General features: G+C 46.8%; 1 protein-coding gene across 1 annotated transcript in view; it reads right to left on the bottom strand.

Annotated features, from left to right (window-relative positions):
• Positions 1 to 20,369, bottom strand: part of Inpp5a (inositol polyphosphate-5-phosphatase A) — a 189,244-nt gene that overhangs the window by 98,623 nt on the left and 70,252 nt on the right. Inside the window, exons 3-4 of the mRNA XM_087908310.1 lie at positions 7,877 to 7,977; positions 3,611 to 3,698 (exon numbers count right to left, since the gene is read on the bottom strand). Of these exons, the coding sequence (XP_087764436.1) occupies positions 3,611 to 3,698; positions 7,877 to 7,977 (189 nt within the window). The remainder of the gene's footprint in view (positions 1 to 3,610; positions 3,699 to 7,876; positions 7,978 to 20,369) is intronic.

The following is a 20,369-nucleotide window of genomic DNA, read 5'->3' on the forward strand; positions in this document are numbered from 1 at the left end:
ATGAGACCAGTTCATTCAATGACTCTAAGCATGTGACTGGGTACCTTTACAGTCAATCAATGAGGAAACAGTAAACAAAACCAAGCTAAGCTTCTGTAGAATATTATTTTAAAATGTGTCATATTTGTTTATGCAATGATGCAAAGATGTACTTCATTCTTTTATGTTGAATTTGTTTAACTCTGTGAAACTGTGTTACTTTGCCTGTCTAAAACACCTGATGGTCTAATAAAGAACAAGAAGGCCAATAGCAAGGCAGGAGCAAGGATAGACAGGGCTGGTAGGCAGGGAGAATAAAGAGAAGGAAGAATCTGGGAAGGAGGAGCAAGAGAACAAGGAGAGAGGATGCTAGGGGCCAGCCACCCAGTCACACAGTCAGCCATGGAGTCAGAGTGAAAGTAAGATATACAGAAGTAAGAAAAGGAAAAGCCCAGGGTCAAAAGGTACACAGAACACTTTAAGTTAACAAAATCTGGTTAGAAACAAACCAAACTAAGGCTGGGCATTTATAAGTAATAATAAGCCTCCACGTGTGATTTATTTGGGAGCTGGGTGGTAGACCCCCACCCCCCAAAAAGTGCCAAGAGAGTAAAAGAGTAAAAAAATAAGCAACACCACTACGTCAACCAAGGTTGGCTTCTCCAGGAAGTAAAGTAAGGCACTCTTAGTGTTCCCAGACATAATATGTTCACTCCTGCCTCTCTCGTGTGATTCACAAGTAACCCACGGTGTTAGCCCAAGGCCAACCCCCTCTGTTCAAGTGGAAACATTCAAACACAAGAAACAGGATGGAGACCTAGACCTTCTAGTGGTAACAACTCAACATGCCATTCTGGCAAAACCTCTGACAACCCAGACTTCTGACACACAAATTTCTCATTAGCAAGGACCTGGCCATGACAAAGCCCAGACAGAGGGACCATTTTCAGGGTCTCTATACATAGAGCATAGACAGCAGACACCCATCCCACAGAAACAGACACATATGCTAGTCACAGTAAGCACACAAAATTTAATGTACCCGTTTAAGCATAAAAATCCTCTTAGGAACAATCCCTGCAGGGAGTACTGTGACTGCAGGTGCTGCACTGGTGCCACCTCCTGGCAGCAAGGGCCATTTGCAAGTCTCCTATTCTAAGTCCCCAGGGCGTCCCCAGCAACAGAAGCGGCAGATCTTACCCCAATAGGTCACCCCATCAGCAGGAGCTCCCACCCCCACAGCAGCTCATAGAGCAGGTACAATGCATTCAGTTCAGCAGCCTGCTGGAAAGAGGCCACTATTTTCTGATCCCTATTAATGCCCATGACAGCATTTATGTATAAGATAAATTCATCTCAATTTCCTTTTTCAATTAATGGCCTATTATTTGAACCAGACTCAGCTAAAAACACTCAGCTGATACCATCAATCTTACAAAGATTAAATTTTTCTGTCTGAAGCTACAGGTATCAGGCTGGGCAAGAGGATGACTACCTAGCAGTCGGATGCTGCCAACTATGTTCAGGAACTCAGGGGAGTAGGTCCTTCCTACCAGGACATCCTAAAGCTCCCACTAAAGACCATGACACACCAAGGGATTGCAGTGAGGTGTGAGAAGTGGAGCCAATGTAATTACAATCTGGGATAAATGAGTATGTGGCCTCTACTCTGTGCTACCTACAGACATGGAGAGTCCCTGATCATTACCACCCAATCTGACGTGGAGGCACTGTCTACCACACTGTGGCTGATAGAGAAACTGGGTACCAGGATAGGAATGCCAATGCATAGTCACCACTTGACAAGCGACAGAGAGCAAACGATGCTCTATCCTCAAAGCAGTGGCCTTCTTCCCTTGTCAGTCCAGTTGTGAAGGCTCATGCAGTGCCAGACCAGTCTTGTTTGTGCATGTGAGATTGATCCTCTCTTTCCCTGTATTTTTACATCATTGTTGTCTATATATTTAAAGGGGGTTATGAAGAAAAGGCCCTTCCTACAGAAGACACTTGCAATGGAGTAAGGCCTTGATAGAAGAAAGATGGAGGAGAGATAGTGATGAGCCTCTTGCAGCACTGGTACCCCACAGTCTGACAGTGATGTACCTTACTGAGATTCTGTCTGAAGATTCGGCTGGAAATCCCATTGCCACAGTCAGATCTATGAGCTTGTAAGTTTTGTGGAACTTTGGAAACCCTCAGTCATTAGTTCTCCAAGCATCTGTTTCCTCTGCCCTCAGGAAGGCCCCACGGACATGATATCAGGCCATGTGACATCATCTCTGAGGGACGCTTTATGTACTGCTTTCTCCATTTCATTTCTAGCAGTTTCCATTGCTTTCTTCAGTTTATCTGCTCTTCTTCTGTTGTGTTCACTCTCTTGTCCATCCTCACCAATAGATCTTATCATTTGATCTATGTAGGCCTGACTTGAAAAGACAAGAAGCTGGGTCCTGGCAGAGGACTTCCAGAAGTCTAAGGGGAGAGGCCTGTTTACAAGAAAGGAGGGAGTACAGAGCTGGGGAGAAGCAGCCAGTAGCAGAATGGGCAAAGGGAAGAGGGAGAAGCAGGAGGACTGTACTCTGAGCAGGACAGAGCTAGAGGCAAGGCCTCCCTCAAAGGTGGACAGAAGGTGGACATGGAGAAAACATCTTTGAGAGGCGAGAGAAAACAAACATGGCACTAGATGCCTAAAGCCCAGAGACTGAAACCTTGACGGGTTCTCTGGCCCAAGGGTGACCCCAGAGTCACACACCATGACCACCAAGACACACACCCTTGTTACGTCTCTCCATATAGCTCCAACAGAAGGTGAGCATCCCTCAGGCCAGCCCAAGGCAGAAGATGGGCTGAGAGACAAGGGCCACTGGCAGATCTGCCCTCGTGGGGAAGAGGAGCAGCACCTACGAATGTGCCAGTGTGATAGGGGATGGAGTGAAAAGCATTGGGGAAGAGAGATTGGACGTTAACTCAACCCCTGAAGGTCTGGGCACCCCAGAGTTTGGGACACTGTCCTCCAAACCAATGGTTATTAAAGCTTTCAAACATCTCCGAAGAGTCCCTGGGCCCTCCCGCTGCTCCTACCTCCTAAAGCAGCCATCTCGCACTGGGTCCCAGACTAAGAGCCCTTGGAGAAGAGGGACAGTTCTCATTGAACTGGTGCTCAGGTACACCTGTCTGAAGCAGGTTCTACTTTAGAGACCTGCTCGTGGCTTACAGAATGATAGTGAAGCCCAGATCAGAGGCACTGATAAAGAGGGTTCACCAGAGCAACCTAGGTTCCAGTCCAATCTGTCATCTAAGCCACCTTTGAGACCCTAGACTACTCCTTCTAAGAGAAGTACATCCCAAGGTCAGCCTACCCATTGGCGACCCACATCCAAAGTTCCTGCCCATGCTTTGTCTGCACTAGCAATTCAAGATGCAATCTTAAGCCTCAGCCAGCAGTACTGCCAGGCTTCAGGGACTCAGACCACCCGACAGTCAACAGAATGTGAGAAGTTTTTCAAGTTTTTCATAGGACAGTCACACTGCCTTGTGACAGTCATGCAATCCAACTCAGCACTCTTCAGGAACAGCCAAGACTCAGGTTCCCTTGGCCTGGCACTCAAGCCACAGCTTAAAGAGGACTCACCGTGAAGTGCTCCTGTGACTTGTAGTTTTCATCCAGGTAGACGCGAGCCCTGTTGTATTCTTTCATTGCGTCACTTGATAGTAGTTCCCTGGGGGAAAGAGCAAACACAGTAAGCAAAGTCCCAAATGCCATGCCTTCCCACAGGTGTGCTCCCAGTCACACGGCCGTGCTTGGAAAAATTTTCCATATACCCAGAGTCCCACACAGCCCCCAATGGGGCAAAGTGGTGGGGAACGGAGGAGAGAGAGGAGGATCCATGCTAGTCAAGGTGAAACCAAAGTTCAGTGTGTCCTCAGCACACAGAGAGCAGCCAACACGGCAGGCTCGGTCTCCACTCAGGCCTAGGAGATGCCTACACTTCAAGGCCTCCCCAGAATGAAGACACTGATGGAAACACCTGGGACTCATTTAGGCCACACCCCATCTGCTGCTCACACCTGAACCTGACAGAAATGGGATCTACAGAGGTAAGGAGCCATCACCTACAGCTATCCAAGAGCCCAGGCAGCCCCTCAGTGAGGACAGGGACAGTGACTAGCATTTCCTTAAAGTAAACAGCAGCTTGAGTTCACCAGTCAATGCAGCAGACTCCCACTGCTCCTCCCAAACAGTAGATTTTATCGCTGCTTCTAGGCTGGCTAGAGAGGAAGCATCACACATCCAGCCTAGAACATGAGATAAAGGGCCATTCCTCCTCTGCTGCAGTGAGAAGCAGGCACAGCGTATGATCCAAAAGTACACGTTAGGGAAGGACCCCAGAGGAAACCGGAAGTCTAGGAAAGGGAGGGACAGCAGATGAGCTCTGACAGACTCCAGAGGACCCTCGGGGTACTGCTGCTGGCAGTCACAGACCTCAAAGTGCTTGGGGGCGTGAAAAAAAAAATGGAGCTAGAGATGACCAGGCACGAACCCTGAGCACTGGGATTCAGGTCACAAGGAATCAGGATAGAAATGACTGGGCACCAACCCTGAACACCAGGCACATCTGGAATCACATCAAAGTGGCCTGGTGGGATGTGGAATGATGTCTTGAGTTCAACCCCCAAGACACACAAGATGGAAGGAGAATACAGATGCCTGCAAGTTCTTGTCTGACATCCACACACACGCCATTGGGAAACTTGTGCGCCACCCCCCCACATATACACACAGATATGTGATTAAAATTTACCTGACATGGGAAAGAACAACAAGCTGGTGTCAAAATTTTTTTTCAAAATAAGCTACCAACAGATCTAGACCCAGAAAAACAAAAGTAACGGCATTAGCTGAAAGAATCTAAAATGGTGACTATAAATAAGATCAGAGACCTAAAGGCAAATAGGAATGTGCAGAAGAAAGGAGCTTCTGGGGCTGACAAAGGAGAATGGGGATTCACAGGACGGACTGAGAGTGAACACCCTGAAAGCAGTGCAGTAGGGGCTCCCACTCCATGTGGGATGGCGGAGCCTCTCTGGGCAACACTAAGTCTAAGGGAAAGGGAAGGGGGTGCAAAAAGCAGCACCTGCAGATACAGAGGACTAATGTTCTCCAAACTTGGTCAAATCTACAGACACACAGGTCAAAATAAACAATATTAAACCAGAGCACAGCAAAATGAGCTGCGACAAAGCAGCTGCATGTAGACGAAAGCGAGCCGCCGGGAAAGCACATTATACACAAGAAGATGAAGATGGACACAAGGGCTGGGCTCTGGTCAGGAACAATGAAACACAGAAGACAATGACATGGCGTCCTTGAAGTAGTGAGGGAACTGACAAGCTCCCATTCATTCCCAATAAACGCAGCTTTTAAAAATGAGAACAATGGCCTTGTTCAAACAAACAAAGGCTGAGAGAATCAGCAGCAGCTGACCTGTACTGGAATAAACAGTACAGAAAGCTCTCTAGCTACGGAAGATGGTCCAGGTAAAAGCTAAGGCCAGTCAAGAGCAAAGGGGACTGTGCAGGAAATGCACAGGAAGGTACCTGGCAGCCTCCAGCTTCTCCAAGGACGGCTGCTCTTTAAAGCCAGAGCAACAAGGCACGCACCGCTGCCACACACAGCACACTGAAGGGACAGTAGTGGTGGGACCTCCCTCTCGAAGGTCACTGGCCTGCAAGTGCCCAGGGCTCAACGCCCACTGCACCTCTCCCTTCAGATGCTCGGCTGCTCAGGCACAAGCTTTTCTTTTCTTTATCAGCGTGCGGTACTTGGCAGAAACACTGATTTCAGTCAGTGACATGTGCTGCAGATGTTTTTCATAAGGTGACTTAGCTCTTCTTTTGTTCAGAATACCTATAACAATATGGCTCTTCATGACAAACATGCAAATCCTATTTTCAAAGCTTCATATTCTAAAAGAAACCCTCCTTACTTCAAAGCCACAAGGCTACTCTGATGCATCCCCACTTCCAAGCGCTACTTTACAACAACTGAATTCATTCTGAGGCAGGGTAGCCATGTGGGACGTTGTGACGCAGGATCTTCCGGACGCAGGATGCAGTACTTCTCAGCCTGCAGGCCATGCACCAGGAGCAGGGGTGGTGCAGTCTGGCCAGACATTCCACCCAGCATGTCTCTGCCTATACTTGTTGTTTCATTGCTGCAACCGGAGCTGGAGCTCTGGCCAGCCGAGCGCGGATTCCCTCTGGACGGCTTCAGCTGTGCTCCACACTATGCTTCTCCATGAGACCAGTATCTGCTTATAGCGTGTTGGGGAAATGGTTTTTAAAACTTTCATTAAAACTGCCTTGAAGTTATAGATTGTTTGGGAGAAATGAGCGGGGTTTCTGACACCTGATCAGGCTCCCAGAGTTTGAGTGGTGGGGACTGCAGCACACATTGCCGGGGAGACACTGCAGTGAACAGGTTGGCTGAGGATCTTTCCACACACAGAGACCTTGCGGTTCCTGGCTGTCACCAGTAGGGGCATTTGAGCTCTGAAGGAGCACTTCTCTTTTCTCGTCAAGTGTAGGCCAGGTGCAAACAAGAGTAATGGGGCAAGAAAAAGCGAAAACAAGGGCCAGAAAGATGGCTCAGTGGGTAACGGCATTTGTTGTACAATTCTGGAAGCCTGAATTTGATCCCTAGAATTCACATAAAAGTGGGGAAAATTGACTCCAAAAAGTTATCCTCTGACCTCCACATGAGCTCTGTGGCATGTGCACCTCTCCAGCTTACACAGATACAGACATATATACACAGAGAGACACAGACAGACAAACGCACATATGCACAGTCTCTCTCTCTCTCTCTCTCTCTCTCTCTCTCTCTCTCTCTCTCTCTCTCTCTCTCTCTCTCTCTCTCTCTGAGGCAGCAGCAGGGCCAGGTATGAAGGAAACACTAGAGACCCACAGGGTGGGTAGCGCCTTCAGTACATGCCAGAAAACTGAGGCAAAGCCACAAATTCAGGACCCAGCTGTGTCCATGCCAAGCTATTCCACCGGAGGGCAGGTCCCAGGAACACCACATAGACATTTCTTCTCTAACATTCCCCACAGTCAAAGCTGTGGCCTAGATGACTTCTTTCAAAGCCACACAGCAGGAACAACACATGACCCAAAGCAAACCTGATGTGGTTCTGCAGCACTTCCAGAACTTCATTTCCCCCACTGAAAACTACATCCAGGATTCCCTAAATTCTGACTGTCCCTCTTCATCCCTAGTCACCTCTCTGATCATTGTTAGGATGCCTCTAGAAGACCAAAAAAGGCAGAATGGGTACAATGGTTCTGAGCTGGGTCCAAAAGTCACAAAAGAGGAAGAAAGGTTCCAATTCCAGACCTGAACTCAGGGTTGGGTGCCTGCTTACTCCTGTTCCCCTCTGTGTCCATTCACAGAGCTACCTCAAGAGACCCCACTGCCCTTCTTCCTGGGTTGAGCCCAGACTCTTCTGTCCTCTAAAGAGCCACAGAACACATTTGTACTGGCTCCACACATACAGTGTCTCCTGCCTGGATGACATAATGCTATCTCCCAGGCATTCAAAGCAGAGAAGCTGCTGTAAACTCAGTCCTTGTCCATCATCCATCATCCACTGCATCAGGCTGACTAGCATCCATCCACCCTAGGTGCTCTAATGGGTCCCCAAGATCTATCCCTCTAGCCTAGCAGCACAGGTGCTTACTCTTTGGAGGCAAGCAGCTGCCAGACTCTGAGCCACACCTCTGAGGAAAACTGTACCTGCCTCAACACGACCCACAGATGAGTTTCAAAGGGTGGCATTCAAGACCACATCCCATCCAAAGACCTACCCCCAGTTCACAGGCTCCAGCTAAAACTTACTTGACAAACTTGTCCACGTGAGACATGGAGGCTTCGTAGTTTTTTCCTCCGAATTCTTGGCAGTGCAAGGCCATGAAATGAGGCTTGTGTGTGTGCATGACCTAGGGAGAAAGCACAGAGTTAGAACACAAAACCACAGCAAAGCAACATGGCACATCTCACACGCTATCTCCACAGCCAGAACATCCCCAGACAGCAGGGCACAGGCCATACATTTGCGCCCACAAGTTCTTAACAGATTCTATGAGTTCCCACCTTTATGCTTCCAACAGTTTATTTCTAGCCTCTTTCCTTAGCAAAGATTCAGAATTTCTGAGAACCCTTTTCAGTAACCTAGAGGCATCTTTCTCTAATTACAACAAAGTAATACTTGTGGACAAGAGAATCTCTATCTAGAAACCCCTCAACACAAGTCACAACCTCATTACATCAACACTGCTAATGCATACCTCTTGAGTCCCCGGCAACCATGTGTGTGACAGCATGTTCTCATGTGCATGCACCATGCATGAGGATGTGAGTGTCAACTTAAGTTAGTGTGAGAGCACTGCCCGTGTGCTGGCATGTAGGCATGAATGTATGGAGTTACTATGCACAGTCTCATTCTTATCAGGAATCACCAAGGCTGGCTTCCAGGCTCACTCCAGTACATGTCTCATGTCTAAAGCACCAGATATGCACATCTTGTGTTCTCTTTAGCCCTACAAGGTGTTGCCCTATTGTCTAATTCACAGTAGGGGAGGAGAAGTCTGGTGTATGACAGAAAAACATCCATGATCTCATGGGCATTGAGTGGCATGGCCTGAACTTGTTTATAGCTCACAAACCCTACCCGTGCCCCCCTATTAAGGTTCTTAGCACATTGTTGAAGTTACCAGCAAGAATTCTGATTTAACTGACCTCCCCACCACACATACATTGAGTCCTAAACATTTTAGCCAAACAGTGGTACAGTACGGTGTGTCCAGACAGCAGTATAGGCCTGCATTCACCAGTAATGGGCACTACAAACAGGAAGCTCAAGCATCTCCTGGATAGGAAGGTGCTGAGGCACTTGGTTCTGCCCTTCTGGAGCACAGGAAGGGCAGCAGCGGGGAGGGGAGGATCACTAAAGGGAGGCTGAGCCCCAGCAGCCATTGAGGAACTAGCACAGTGGAAAGGAAGGGCTAGAAGACAGGATTCAGAGAAGGAATCACTAAGTTGGGGTTATTGTCACCACAGGGCCAAGGTGGTAGCAGGAAAACCCACAAGCAGGGCTGGAAGCCAGTGTGGCTAGAGCCAAAGATTTAGATGCAATTTGGGTGTAATGAGCACCCCACCCATGGCCCTGCAGCCTCTGTATTTCTCTGCACTCCAGGTTCCGTTCCACAATGTTTCAATATGAGCATCATAAGAAGCCTTGCAGTTGTAGAAGCTGTGAGGCAGCAAGTCCAGCAGCTGCTGTGCAGCCTCGGGGCAGGTGCTCCAGGACAGCACCAGAAGGGAGTGACTGGATCTCAGCGACTTAGTCATTACAATGGGGAACTCCCCCAGGGCCCAGGACCAACATCAGCACATGATGAAGACCATGTCACATGGGCAGTGGCTACCAGTGGACAAAAGCCTTTCCTCTCAAAGATAAGAGCCACAAGCTGATCTCTCCCATCCCTGCAGCTCCTAGAAGCCACCTGTCCCCGTTGTGGCCTACCGACAATGCACACTTTCCTCAAAGAGGTGAGGACTGCGGTTCAGAGGCACAGTGCCCCACCTGAAACTCTCTGTCACCCTGTGGTTTTATCACTGCATTCCTCACACACAGTGTAGCACAAGAAATGGGGGTGAAGGATGAGCTCATATGATGATTTTCATAGACTCATGACCTCAGCTGAGTCCAGCTTCCTAGAACTCCTCAGGATGTTACTACTTAGCTCTATTAAACTAAAGTGAAGGTGGAGGAGTAACATGACACTCAGGCATGGATGCTGGTATCCATGGTGATGCCCCTGCTTTCTATTAAAGATGAATTAACACCAGTGCTAGCAGTCTTCAACTCAGCTCATGAAAGCTGATGGAAACCACTTTAACAGCCTCCTGTTCAAAGCCTGAACACCCTAGGTCCCTTGTAAGCAGGCACCTGCTAGCTTCTCTGCTCTTCCTTTTGACAGCCCCAGGCCCAATCAGGAGGAACGTCTCCCAAAAGTCACAACTTTCACTCGATGAACAGAGTTACACAACACCTCACCTCATGTCTTCATCTAACTTCCAAGTAACATTCTCCCCTCTAAATGAGTTTTTATTGTTGTCTAAGAAAACAGCCTTAGTAACCTTAGTAACACAAAGGTCAGTATTTGGATGACTGGAACTCAAGGCTCAACTATGATCCCACAAAAGAGGATCTACCCATGCTACCAAGAGAGAAGGATCTAAGATGAACAGCTACATGAAGACTCCCACACACCCATGGGCTGCGAGGGAAGGAGCTACAGGCTATCAAGAAAAAACCCAGCCTAATTAAGTCAGGCATGGCATGGCACCAGGCATAGAAATCTCTCCCCAGACACCATGAGCACTACTTGGAAAGAGTTTAGACTCTGCCAAACACTCCAGAAGAAAAGATAAGTTCACCATGACAGAGAGGACAATGAACAATGGAAGAAGGTAGATCAGGCCATGCTGTGGCCACAAGATAACTTTAGGTATCACCTGAAAGAGGGCTAGTGCTATCTTCCACATGACAGAACAGTGGACACAGCAAGATCAGACTCAGGGGGAAAGGTCCAAGAGAAGGAGGAACACAGTAGATGGGTGGGTACTCTGAAGGGTCACACCTACCCAGCAGGCTAGTCTGCTCCACTGAAGGTCACTGGTTAAAAAGGGCAGCTTCTGGCCTTTAATCTCAGCACTCAGAATGAAAAGGCAGACAGATGTCTGAGTTCGAGGATAGCCTTATCTACAAAATGAGTTCCAGGACAGTCAGAGCTGTTACACAGAAAAACACTGTAGATAGGTAGGTAGGTAGGTAGGTAGGTAGGTAGGTAGATAGATAGATAGATAGATAGATAGATGGATAGATAGATAGATGGATAGATAATGAGCTGTGTCTGGCAGGCAGCTACAAACTGAATGCCAGCAAGCACAAGATGCTAACCATACACAGCAGATGTCAGCACAGCCACAGGACCATAGCAGTAATGAGTCCACCTGAGCATCAGCCAAAGCTACAGCCAGCACCAGGGCCAGAGAGAGCACAGCCCGTGTACCACAGACACTTAGGGCATAAGGGCACTGTGTATATCTGAAAGTGCAGGCATTGCAAAGAGCCCACCTGATTCACCCAGGAAGGACCTCAACCCTACTATGACTGCTTCAGAAAGGGGATTAAGAGTTCATCAAATAAAACCCTAAACAACCCTGAAAGTCTCAGGGCCCTGAATAGCTGGCTTCGGGTCATGTGACATGGAAGCTGAAGCCTCATACAAATCACAAGAACAACTCTCGAAGGATAGCTGGCTGACTGGCAGGGGTCAAAGGGTACTTTAGCTTTTTCTGTTGCAATAAAATTTTAAAAAATAAAGTATGACTGCAATGTTTCTTGTATAATATCAGCCAAGACTTTTAATGGAAAGAGGAAGTGCTGAGAAGATCTGCATAGGAACTATCAAGTGTGGGCCAGCACTGACAAATTCTGACCCAGCCCAGGCTGGGCAGGAAACATCCTTTCTAATCTTATTGTGAGTTCCCAAGCTCTGCCTCTGCCAGCTCTGGTGTGTGTGACATAGACTTTGACTTTTCCTGAAAACCAGGGTGCTTTGCAACTTCAAGAACATGAGCCTGATGAGTGGTGACATGTGCCCAAGGATAGCCCCCACGAGCTTTGCCTAAGGTCATGCCCAAGGATAACCCCCACGAGCTTTGCCTAAGGCCATGCCCAAGGATAGCCCCCACGAGCTTGGCCTAAGGCCGTGCCCAAGGATAGCCCCCATGAGCTTGGCCTAAGGCCGTGCCCAAGGATAGCCCCCACGAGCTTGGCCTAAGGCCATGCCCAAGGATAACCCCCACGAGCTTGGCCTAAGGCCGTGCCCAAGGATAGCCCCCACAAGCTTGGCTTAAGGCCGTGCCCAAGGATAGCCCCCACGAGCTTTGCCTAAGGCCGTGCCCAAGGATAGCCCCCACGAGCTTTGCCTAAGGCCATGCACATTGATGACTTCATCTTGCCCGGGATTCTACTCCTCATCTCTGAGATTTGTCTCCACACTGATCTGGTAAACTGGAGATCACCCATGACTATCACTGAGTGCCTTGGGGTCAGTTCCTGCCCTGCATAAGCTGCTTCTAGTGATTAAAGATGAGGCTTATCCCACAGGTGGTGGAAAGAGCCATGAGCTGGCATGAGAAAAAATCATGGGTCACCACCACCTGGCAGGGCTCCTTTGTTTCATTCATGTCTGGACATTTGACTCGGGTCCTAACTTGTTGTACTTGGGAATATGGAGTCCACAATGACAATTACATTATAACACATCCACCATGGCCAGGGAAGCAATGGGCGCTGTTGTCTCCTGAGATCCCAACAGTCTGTGTGACTGGGGTATAGATGAAGAGTGGTCACCTCAGAGGGCCAGTCCAGGATGGCCCCATATGGTCATAGCAGCAGCGCCAGGGGCATGTGCTAGGTAGACAGATATTCCTTGTAGGTTCCACACATTGGCCCCAGCTTGGGCCACTCTGCTAACAGCACATGCTTCCCTCATGAGAACACACACCTAGGACCTGTCTAACAAGGACTCAAACAGGAGTATCATTCAGAGGTCATTCAGATGCTCTTCCGGTGTGTCCGTTCTCCTCACGGACTTACATCCAGGTGTTTTGTTGGTGTGCCTGTTCTCCTCATAGACTGAGAGCCAGAGCTTTGCTGAGGTGCCTGTTCTCATAGATTTATGTCCATGGGCTTTGTGTGTGTGCCCATCTCCTCACAGATGTACATTAAAATGCTTTGCTGTTGGTGTGTTCATTCTCTCATGGACTATATTTCAAGAGGTTTTGCAGTATGCTTACTTTCATAACAGATTCATCAGCAGGCCAGTATCATACCCAGAACTTTCCATGTTAAGAAGGACCTTCCAGGTCAGGTGGTGGTGGTGCACACCTTTAATTCCAGCACTCAGGAGACAGAGACGAGTGGATCTCTGTGAGCTCAAAGCCAGCTTTATCTACACAGCAATTTCCTGGACTGTCAGGGTTGTTATACAGAGAAACCCTGTCTCGAAAAGCTAATAATAATAATAATAATAATAATAATAATAATAATAATAATAGTAATAATAGTAATAAGAGGAGGAGGAGGTGGAGGAGGAGGAGAAATAAAAGAAAGGCCCCTCCAGGGGCTCTGGTATTTTCAGGCTCTATGAAGTAAGCTGAAGTCCACTTCTGCTAAGCTTCCATGATGCATGTCCTTAGGGTCCTCCTCCCTCTTCTGTATGCCCTCTTCTCTTGCTTCTTCAGCTGCACTTTTCTTGGGTTAGAAGAAATTTTTAGCTGCATGACAACCTATCTACCATGTGGTATATGAGTCCCTCTCGGGAGAAACACGGATGACTGAGCCCTTATGCGGCAGAGGACTGTGACTGGAATACGAAGGAAGAGGAGGGGAGCAGAGCAGAAAAAAGTCACTTTACACAACCACAGCTAAAAGTCTTCCTAGCTCTCTGAGATTCACAAACTCTAGAAAGTCGATGGATTCCTGGCAAGCTAAGCCAGAAAAAACAAACACCACCAAACCTATGAAAGCCAAAGACTAAAAAAATCCTATGTCCATGTAAAGACAGGAAATAAAACACAGACTCAGTGGAGATACTCCAGTCCCCCGATGTCATGCAGGGAACAGATTCATATGCTGACAAGAACACAGGCCACATCCATCAGGAACAAAGGCAAAATAAATACTACTTCATAGAAGATGAAAATTCAGAAAATCTTAACTACAGCTCTGCCCTGAACAACACTGGGGCAGAGGTTTCCAAAAGGTCTCTAGAGTCCTTAGAGTGGACGAAAAGCCCAGGCAACCAGAAGCATGGCTTCTTACTGCTTTAGATATGTAGCTTCTAGGATGGTTAAATTTAATCACCAAAATTTGTCCCTCCAAATTTCAGATAGATAGATAGATAGACAGACAGACATATATAAATACATATATGTCTATATATACAATTTACATATATTGAACACATGTTACACATGTACAACACCACATACAAATGATACATGTATTTACACATAAGCAGAATAACCTACACCTCAGCCTCAGTGTGACTGAAAACAAATATAGCAGCTACCACCCCACCCTGGATCAGGGCTTCTAGATCAGCAAAAAGTTAGATCAGGAAACGGGATATGTCCCAAGGACTACGGGGCAGATTCCAGTGTGTGGGCTCAAAGGAAATCTCATGGGTCTACAGCTTAAGTAGGTAAATACAAAGAAAAAAATAAGAAGTCATCCCAGGTAACTGGGCAGTAAAGCATGAAGGGAGGATTCTTCCCCCAAAAAATAAAAAATAAAAAGAAAGAAAGCATTAGACAAGACAAGAACCATAAAGTTCAAGAAGTAACAATCAGGAACTAAGTGACAACTGGCCAGGGTTCCTAGACTCAACAACTGACAGGAGAGGGCGCCAGCACACCAGGAATCTCAGAAACTACCATCGCTGCCACCAGCGGCAGCAGCAATGAGAGGTTCTGGGAGTTCCTGGGTTCCCAGTGGAAAACCCTATTAACCACTTAAAGGCTGAAAAGTCCTGTCTACAGAGAAGCCTCTGCAGAACAACCACGCAGCAGAGTAAGCTACATCCACTCTGCCTGTAATAGAGCCAGAGCCACTTCAATCAGAAACTAAGAGCCAAACAGACTGAGAGATGACCACAGTAACCTCAAGGAAGGAACAAAGTTAACAGTATAAGGAACAAGTCACAAAGAGCACCAGAAAAGAGCAAGTAAAAGATAAATGCCACAACCAGCAACATCAGCATGTTCATGAGAAGTGCTGGGCAGGAAGAAAGCGGGAGGACGGAACAGGGGCAAGGGAGGAATGATGCAAAGCTGGGACAGGAAAGCCAGAGCAGGGCAGAGCAGCATGGACCCCCACCATCGAGGAAACCAAGACTTGAACTTGCCCAGGAACAGTCTCCTAGAGCACCTGAAACAGAAACTCGGAAGCATCAACTCCAAGATCCACAGGTCTCTGGGGCAGACAACCTACAAACAATAACGGCAAAGACCTAGGCTAGGGCTGGACTCTGTAAAAGCAATGTCCAAGGAAGGGAACCACAGATATATTTTCAGAGACATCTAAACAGCATAAAATGCAGGCTGGGAGTACTATCAAGGCAGGTTCTCAGGAGAAAATGTAGTATCTCTAGGCCATCGGGGTAGGGACTGTCTGTTTGGGCTCGGCTAGCCATCCATGCCTGTATAAAAGCTGAGGGAAAACACAAGACCAACCATGGGCTGGGCCTCGTTTCTGAAATCAAATTTGGCTAGTAGGGGTACAGATCTCAGGTTTGAAGCAATGACAGTGCCTGTTAGGTTCTTCAGCATGCACAGATGAGATTCTAAGCCACATATCACTCTAGACAACCTCAGCACTTCCACACAGCACTCAGATGCAATAGATCAGACAGAGGAGCATTCCTACCTCTCCCGTCATGAACTCAAAACAATGTCTCTGTCAATGGCAAGTCATGTGTATGACAGTGGTCTCCAAGATCATAATGGAACTGGAAATCCTACCACCTCATCATGTCACGGTGTTTGTATCTGTGGTGATGCCAGGACACAGCCAATCCTATACAGCCAGTACTGCACAAGCATTATAGAACAGCTGGCCATAAGATGGCTGTCCCTGGTATAAAAATTCAGTGTGTTGTATCTTCACAGACAGAGGGTTCTGCTCCTCCTTACTAAAAAAAAGCTTCCCTAAATTAGTCTGCCTATTGTGCAGCAACAGCCTCCTCCATCTTTAATCATTGTATCTCCTGACTACATCCAGGGGTCACACTGAATGGCTGGAGTACTCGCTGGATGCTTGCCTGGCAAAAGTATCTCATGACAAACTTCTCAGAATGAGTCCCTGCTGTTAATTACACATGACCGTGTATCATAAAACCAGAGTAACCACCCAAAATGTTAGTTAAAAAAAAAGGCAAACATCTAAAACAGAAAGGAGAACAAAATGCAAAACCCAAAACAGAGCAGGAATGGGAAACAAAGAACAAAAAGCAAAGTGTGCACAGAACAAGAAGAATGGAGGGAAGAGCCAGGCCAGCAGTATCAGCGCTCACAGTGGCAAGGCTGTGTAACCTACTCTACATGATATGGCTGTGTAAAAGGGAACAGTTCAAAATCCTTCCCAGAACCAAACCCACTGAGTCACCAGCCTCACAAGGCCTGTAGCAAGCTACCAGATAACCCTGGAGGAGACATAGTGCCTAGCCTGGACAGCAAGTGAAAGGTGCAAAGTGCAGGGAGGCTAGGGACGCCTCAGGTGTGCTGCCAGCCAGGGCCCCACATTAGGAAGGTACAGGCTTGAAGCAGTCAAACAGAGAAAAACCCACTTCACTGTGAGTATAATGGAGCATGGGGACGGGGGGCAGTACTGACGACACAAAAGGCATCAGAAGATGAACACTTCAAAGCAATCAGAGAGGAAGAAAGAAAACAACCTGGGAGAAGGGGCAATGACACAATGCACACTGGGCCAAAATGACAGTGAAAACACATATGCACATGCAGACTCACAGTCATGGTACATATGTGTACACATGTACACATTCACCATAGTCTCATGAATATAAACATAATCAGGACACAGGATAATCATAAGCCAAAACCTATGACAAAACAGAACCACACGCTCAGTGCCTGCAGGATGTGAGCTCTTGTCAGGGTGTGTGTGTTCTCTAAAAGAAGTCTCTGTTGCCCAAAAATCAAGTCTTAATGCATCTTAAAGGATGGAAGTTACAGAAGCTGTCCTCTGACCACAGGAACAAGAGCCACAAGGAAAATAACATAACTTATTAGGGCCTGTTATACAAATGAAAGAATGAATGAATGAAACTAGAAATGCTGGCTCATCATAAAGCATGCTAGCTTCCTGGTGGTAGCAGAGGAAGAGAAGGGATGACAAAGGCCCCAGGCCTCCACATGCAATGCACAATCACATCTTGGTCATGCTGAGGGTTTCATGAACAGACTTCTATCAGAACCCCTCACTAAATATCCCAATCATATGAAGTGAGCCACATGTGAAGAATATCCCAATAAAGTCACAAAACTTTAGTTTCTACCAGGAGAACAATCAAGTCTAACAATGACATGAGGAGCAGTAATACCCTGGGTATCCGGTTCATGGCTGATGTTCACTAGAACTTGCTGCTGTCCTTCAGATGAGTGACAAAAGAGCAGGAGACTCCTTCCTGGTCCTTTGCAGATAATCCTAAGAACATTTGTGGATAACTTGTCCCACAGTCCAGTTTTGCTTGAAGATAATGGAAGCAGAGGAGCTGGTAAGAAAATCACAAAACTGCTGGGCTGGAGAGATGGCTCAGTAGTTAAGAGCACTGCCTGCTTTTCTAGAGACCTGAGTTTGGTTTCAAGTACCTACATGGTGGCTCACAACCATCCATATCACCAGTTCCAAGGGATCCAACACATTCTTATAAAGGGCATCAGACATACATGAGGCACACATACATGCATGTAGGCCAAAAAAAAACCCCCTGCACATTAGACAGAGACAGACAGATAGATGATCGATTGATAGACAGACAGACAGACAGACATATAGATGAACAAAGAAACAGACAAACAAACAAGCTCAGATGGGGTGTGGGGCTGGTGGCCTGGAGTTCATGCCACTACCGTCTACATCCACAGGCTTGATACTGACCAGGCAAATGTGCTGAATACACGCGTAGTCTAACTGAGTAAAAACAAAGCCAGAGAGATCAAAGCTTACATCTCCTTGGCCAGTGACCACACAGTCCCTGCTGGAGCACTGAGCCAGTGACCACACAGTCCCTGCTGGAGCACTGAGCCAGTGATCACACAGTCCCTGCTGGAGCACTGGAATGGAATTAAAAACACTGCCAAGTGTCACAGTGAGCATGTCTGGTTGGTGGAAAATTCGGATCTCCTTCAGGATCTCTGTCCTCTTCTAGCTTGCTGATGAGAAGGCAGGTTCCTTACAACTGCCCTGTTGTAACACTCAGCATGGAACCTGCATCCTGCATCCCCAGCTGCCTAAAAGGCTAGCACAGGGGCCAGACTGCACGCTCCAATGAAAGCACATTCAAAACTCTCCCCACCACTATACACAACAAGGAATTCAAAGGAGCATATGAGAAGATGCTAATTTTTAGTGACATGCTGTTGGACATTTTTAGATAACATTAAAAAAGAGCTATATCTTTTATAAGGGAATGAAGCCATGTAGTAATTTGTAAGGCACATGTAAACACTATGCTGAGAAAGCAGAAAGTCCCAAGGGCACAAGAATAGGATACTGCCACTCTCTGTGGGAAGACAGGGAGAGGGCCAGTGCCAGGGGATCTGAGACAGCTAAGCAATTTAGCTACAATGTCATGAGACAAAGCAGGCTCACAATCTTCTTTCTAAAACATCCCAGGAATCACTGCCCTAAGGAACAAACATACGTCTTCTCAGTGGTCAAATGAGAATTCTTTCTCAACTCACTATGTAGGCAACTGCAGGTTGGAAAAGGGTTGCACACAGCACCTACCCCTTTCCCTGTGGCCAATTCCCCTAACCCACTAATACACACCAACACCCTGGGGATGGAAACATCAGCAATTCATTGCAATGCAGCAATTCCAGACTCACAGCACAGTCAGGTCAACTAGGGCCACAGGCAAAGACAGCACAAGAAAGTCATTAAGAAGAGGTGAGCCCAAAGCAATCACTAACTTCAGTTTTACTGTCACTTACTTCATTATGGGTTCAGATAATTTGATTCTTAATAATAGCAATAATGAATGTCTAGTTTAAAAGCTCCTGAGCACTTCTGTAGGCTCCAGTAAGCAAATCAGCCAGCTGTATCTGTCCATTTAGCAATGGGTAGGGTCAGCAGAGGAAGAGCAAACTCTGTCCAGGAACTACACAGAACTGTGATTCTTGCTTTTCCACCTGTTTCAGAGACCCAGGCATCAGTTGAGGATCTGTAATGTAATTGCCCTCCTTAGACAATTTGCTGTAGAAACTGATCGAAAACATAGGTACCAGGTTGCAGGCTGGTGAGCCTGATGAAAAAGTACAACCATATTTGGCACCCAACCTGGGGCTCGAATATTCACATAGCGCCTGAGAAAGCAATCTCTCCAGTAGGCTCAGTGTACAGAGGTAGGGCTCTTTTAAGAGGCCCTGCTGTGCAGCTGAGCACTTGAGCAGTTGACACTGAGTACAAACTCCTGTTTCAGGCAGACAAAACAAATTCCCAGCGCTGGGGAGAGTAAATGCAGCTCCAGGGCCAGTACCCACTGGTATGACACATGAGGCTAGTCTCATGACGGGGGTAGAGGCAGTTGCCAGCACCACTCCATGGCAGTAGCCTAGCAGTTTAAGATTTATCTCCCGTGGTCAGAAAACGCTGCAAGGGTATGGCTTTAGACGTGCAAAAAGCCAGGTCTACACACACACACACACACACACACACACACACACACACACCTCTAAAATGGTATACTTACAAAGGTGCTTAGGTACTGAAGAAAAAAGAAAATAGGCATAGACAGTCATAAAAGATAGTTTAAAAATAATAGTCTTTAAAGAAAAAGTAAAGTAATATAAAAATTAAGCCACATAAGAATGAAAAATATTGTAACACAGGGAGTTTGGGCCGTTTATAATTGCTTTGTTAATTCTGAATTGTTTAAATGCTAATGAAGAGAATGGCAGCTGCTGAGAGATATTGGATTATGAAAGGGACTGATAAATTAAACCAGTCCATATACGTTAGAGATTCCAAGATATTCTTGGACTCAGAATGGAAGTCAGGAAATGTGTTGCCTTGGGGAAGAGGTTGTACTTTTGTTTTCACAGGAAACAAAAAGCTATGGATTCTGTCAAAATTAATAAAGATCAGATTTGATCAGGGGTGACCTTCTGGGGATCTTGGCTATAGACTGAGGAAAAAGTCAAGAAAGACTACAGGACAGGTGACATATATGCTGATCCCTCAATATGGAAACACTCTAAGACTGGGTGAGATGTGATAAATCTTGTTGGTTACAGAGTCTTCATGACTTAAGATATTACAGTTTGGATCTGTAATCCAAACGGATTTATAAAGTTGACAGATGCCTTTTACCTACTCAAACACAGAACAAAAAAAAATCATCTTTAGTTGACTTGTGCACACCACACATCCCATACTCATGTTAATGCAGATATGTTACAATCAAAAGTTTGTATTTTCAGAAAAAAGAACCAGACACCAATAAAAACA

This window comes from Myodes glareolus, chromosome 7, assembly GCF_982192425.1.
Source record: "Myodes glareolus chromosome 7, mMyoGla1.1, whole genome shotgun sequence".
NCBI lineage: Eukaryota > Metazoa > Chordata > Mammalia > Rodentia > Cricetidae > Myodes > Myodes glareolus.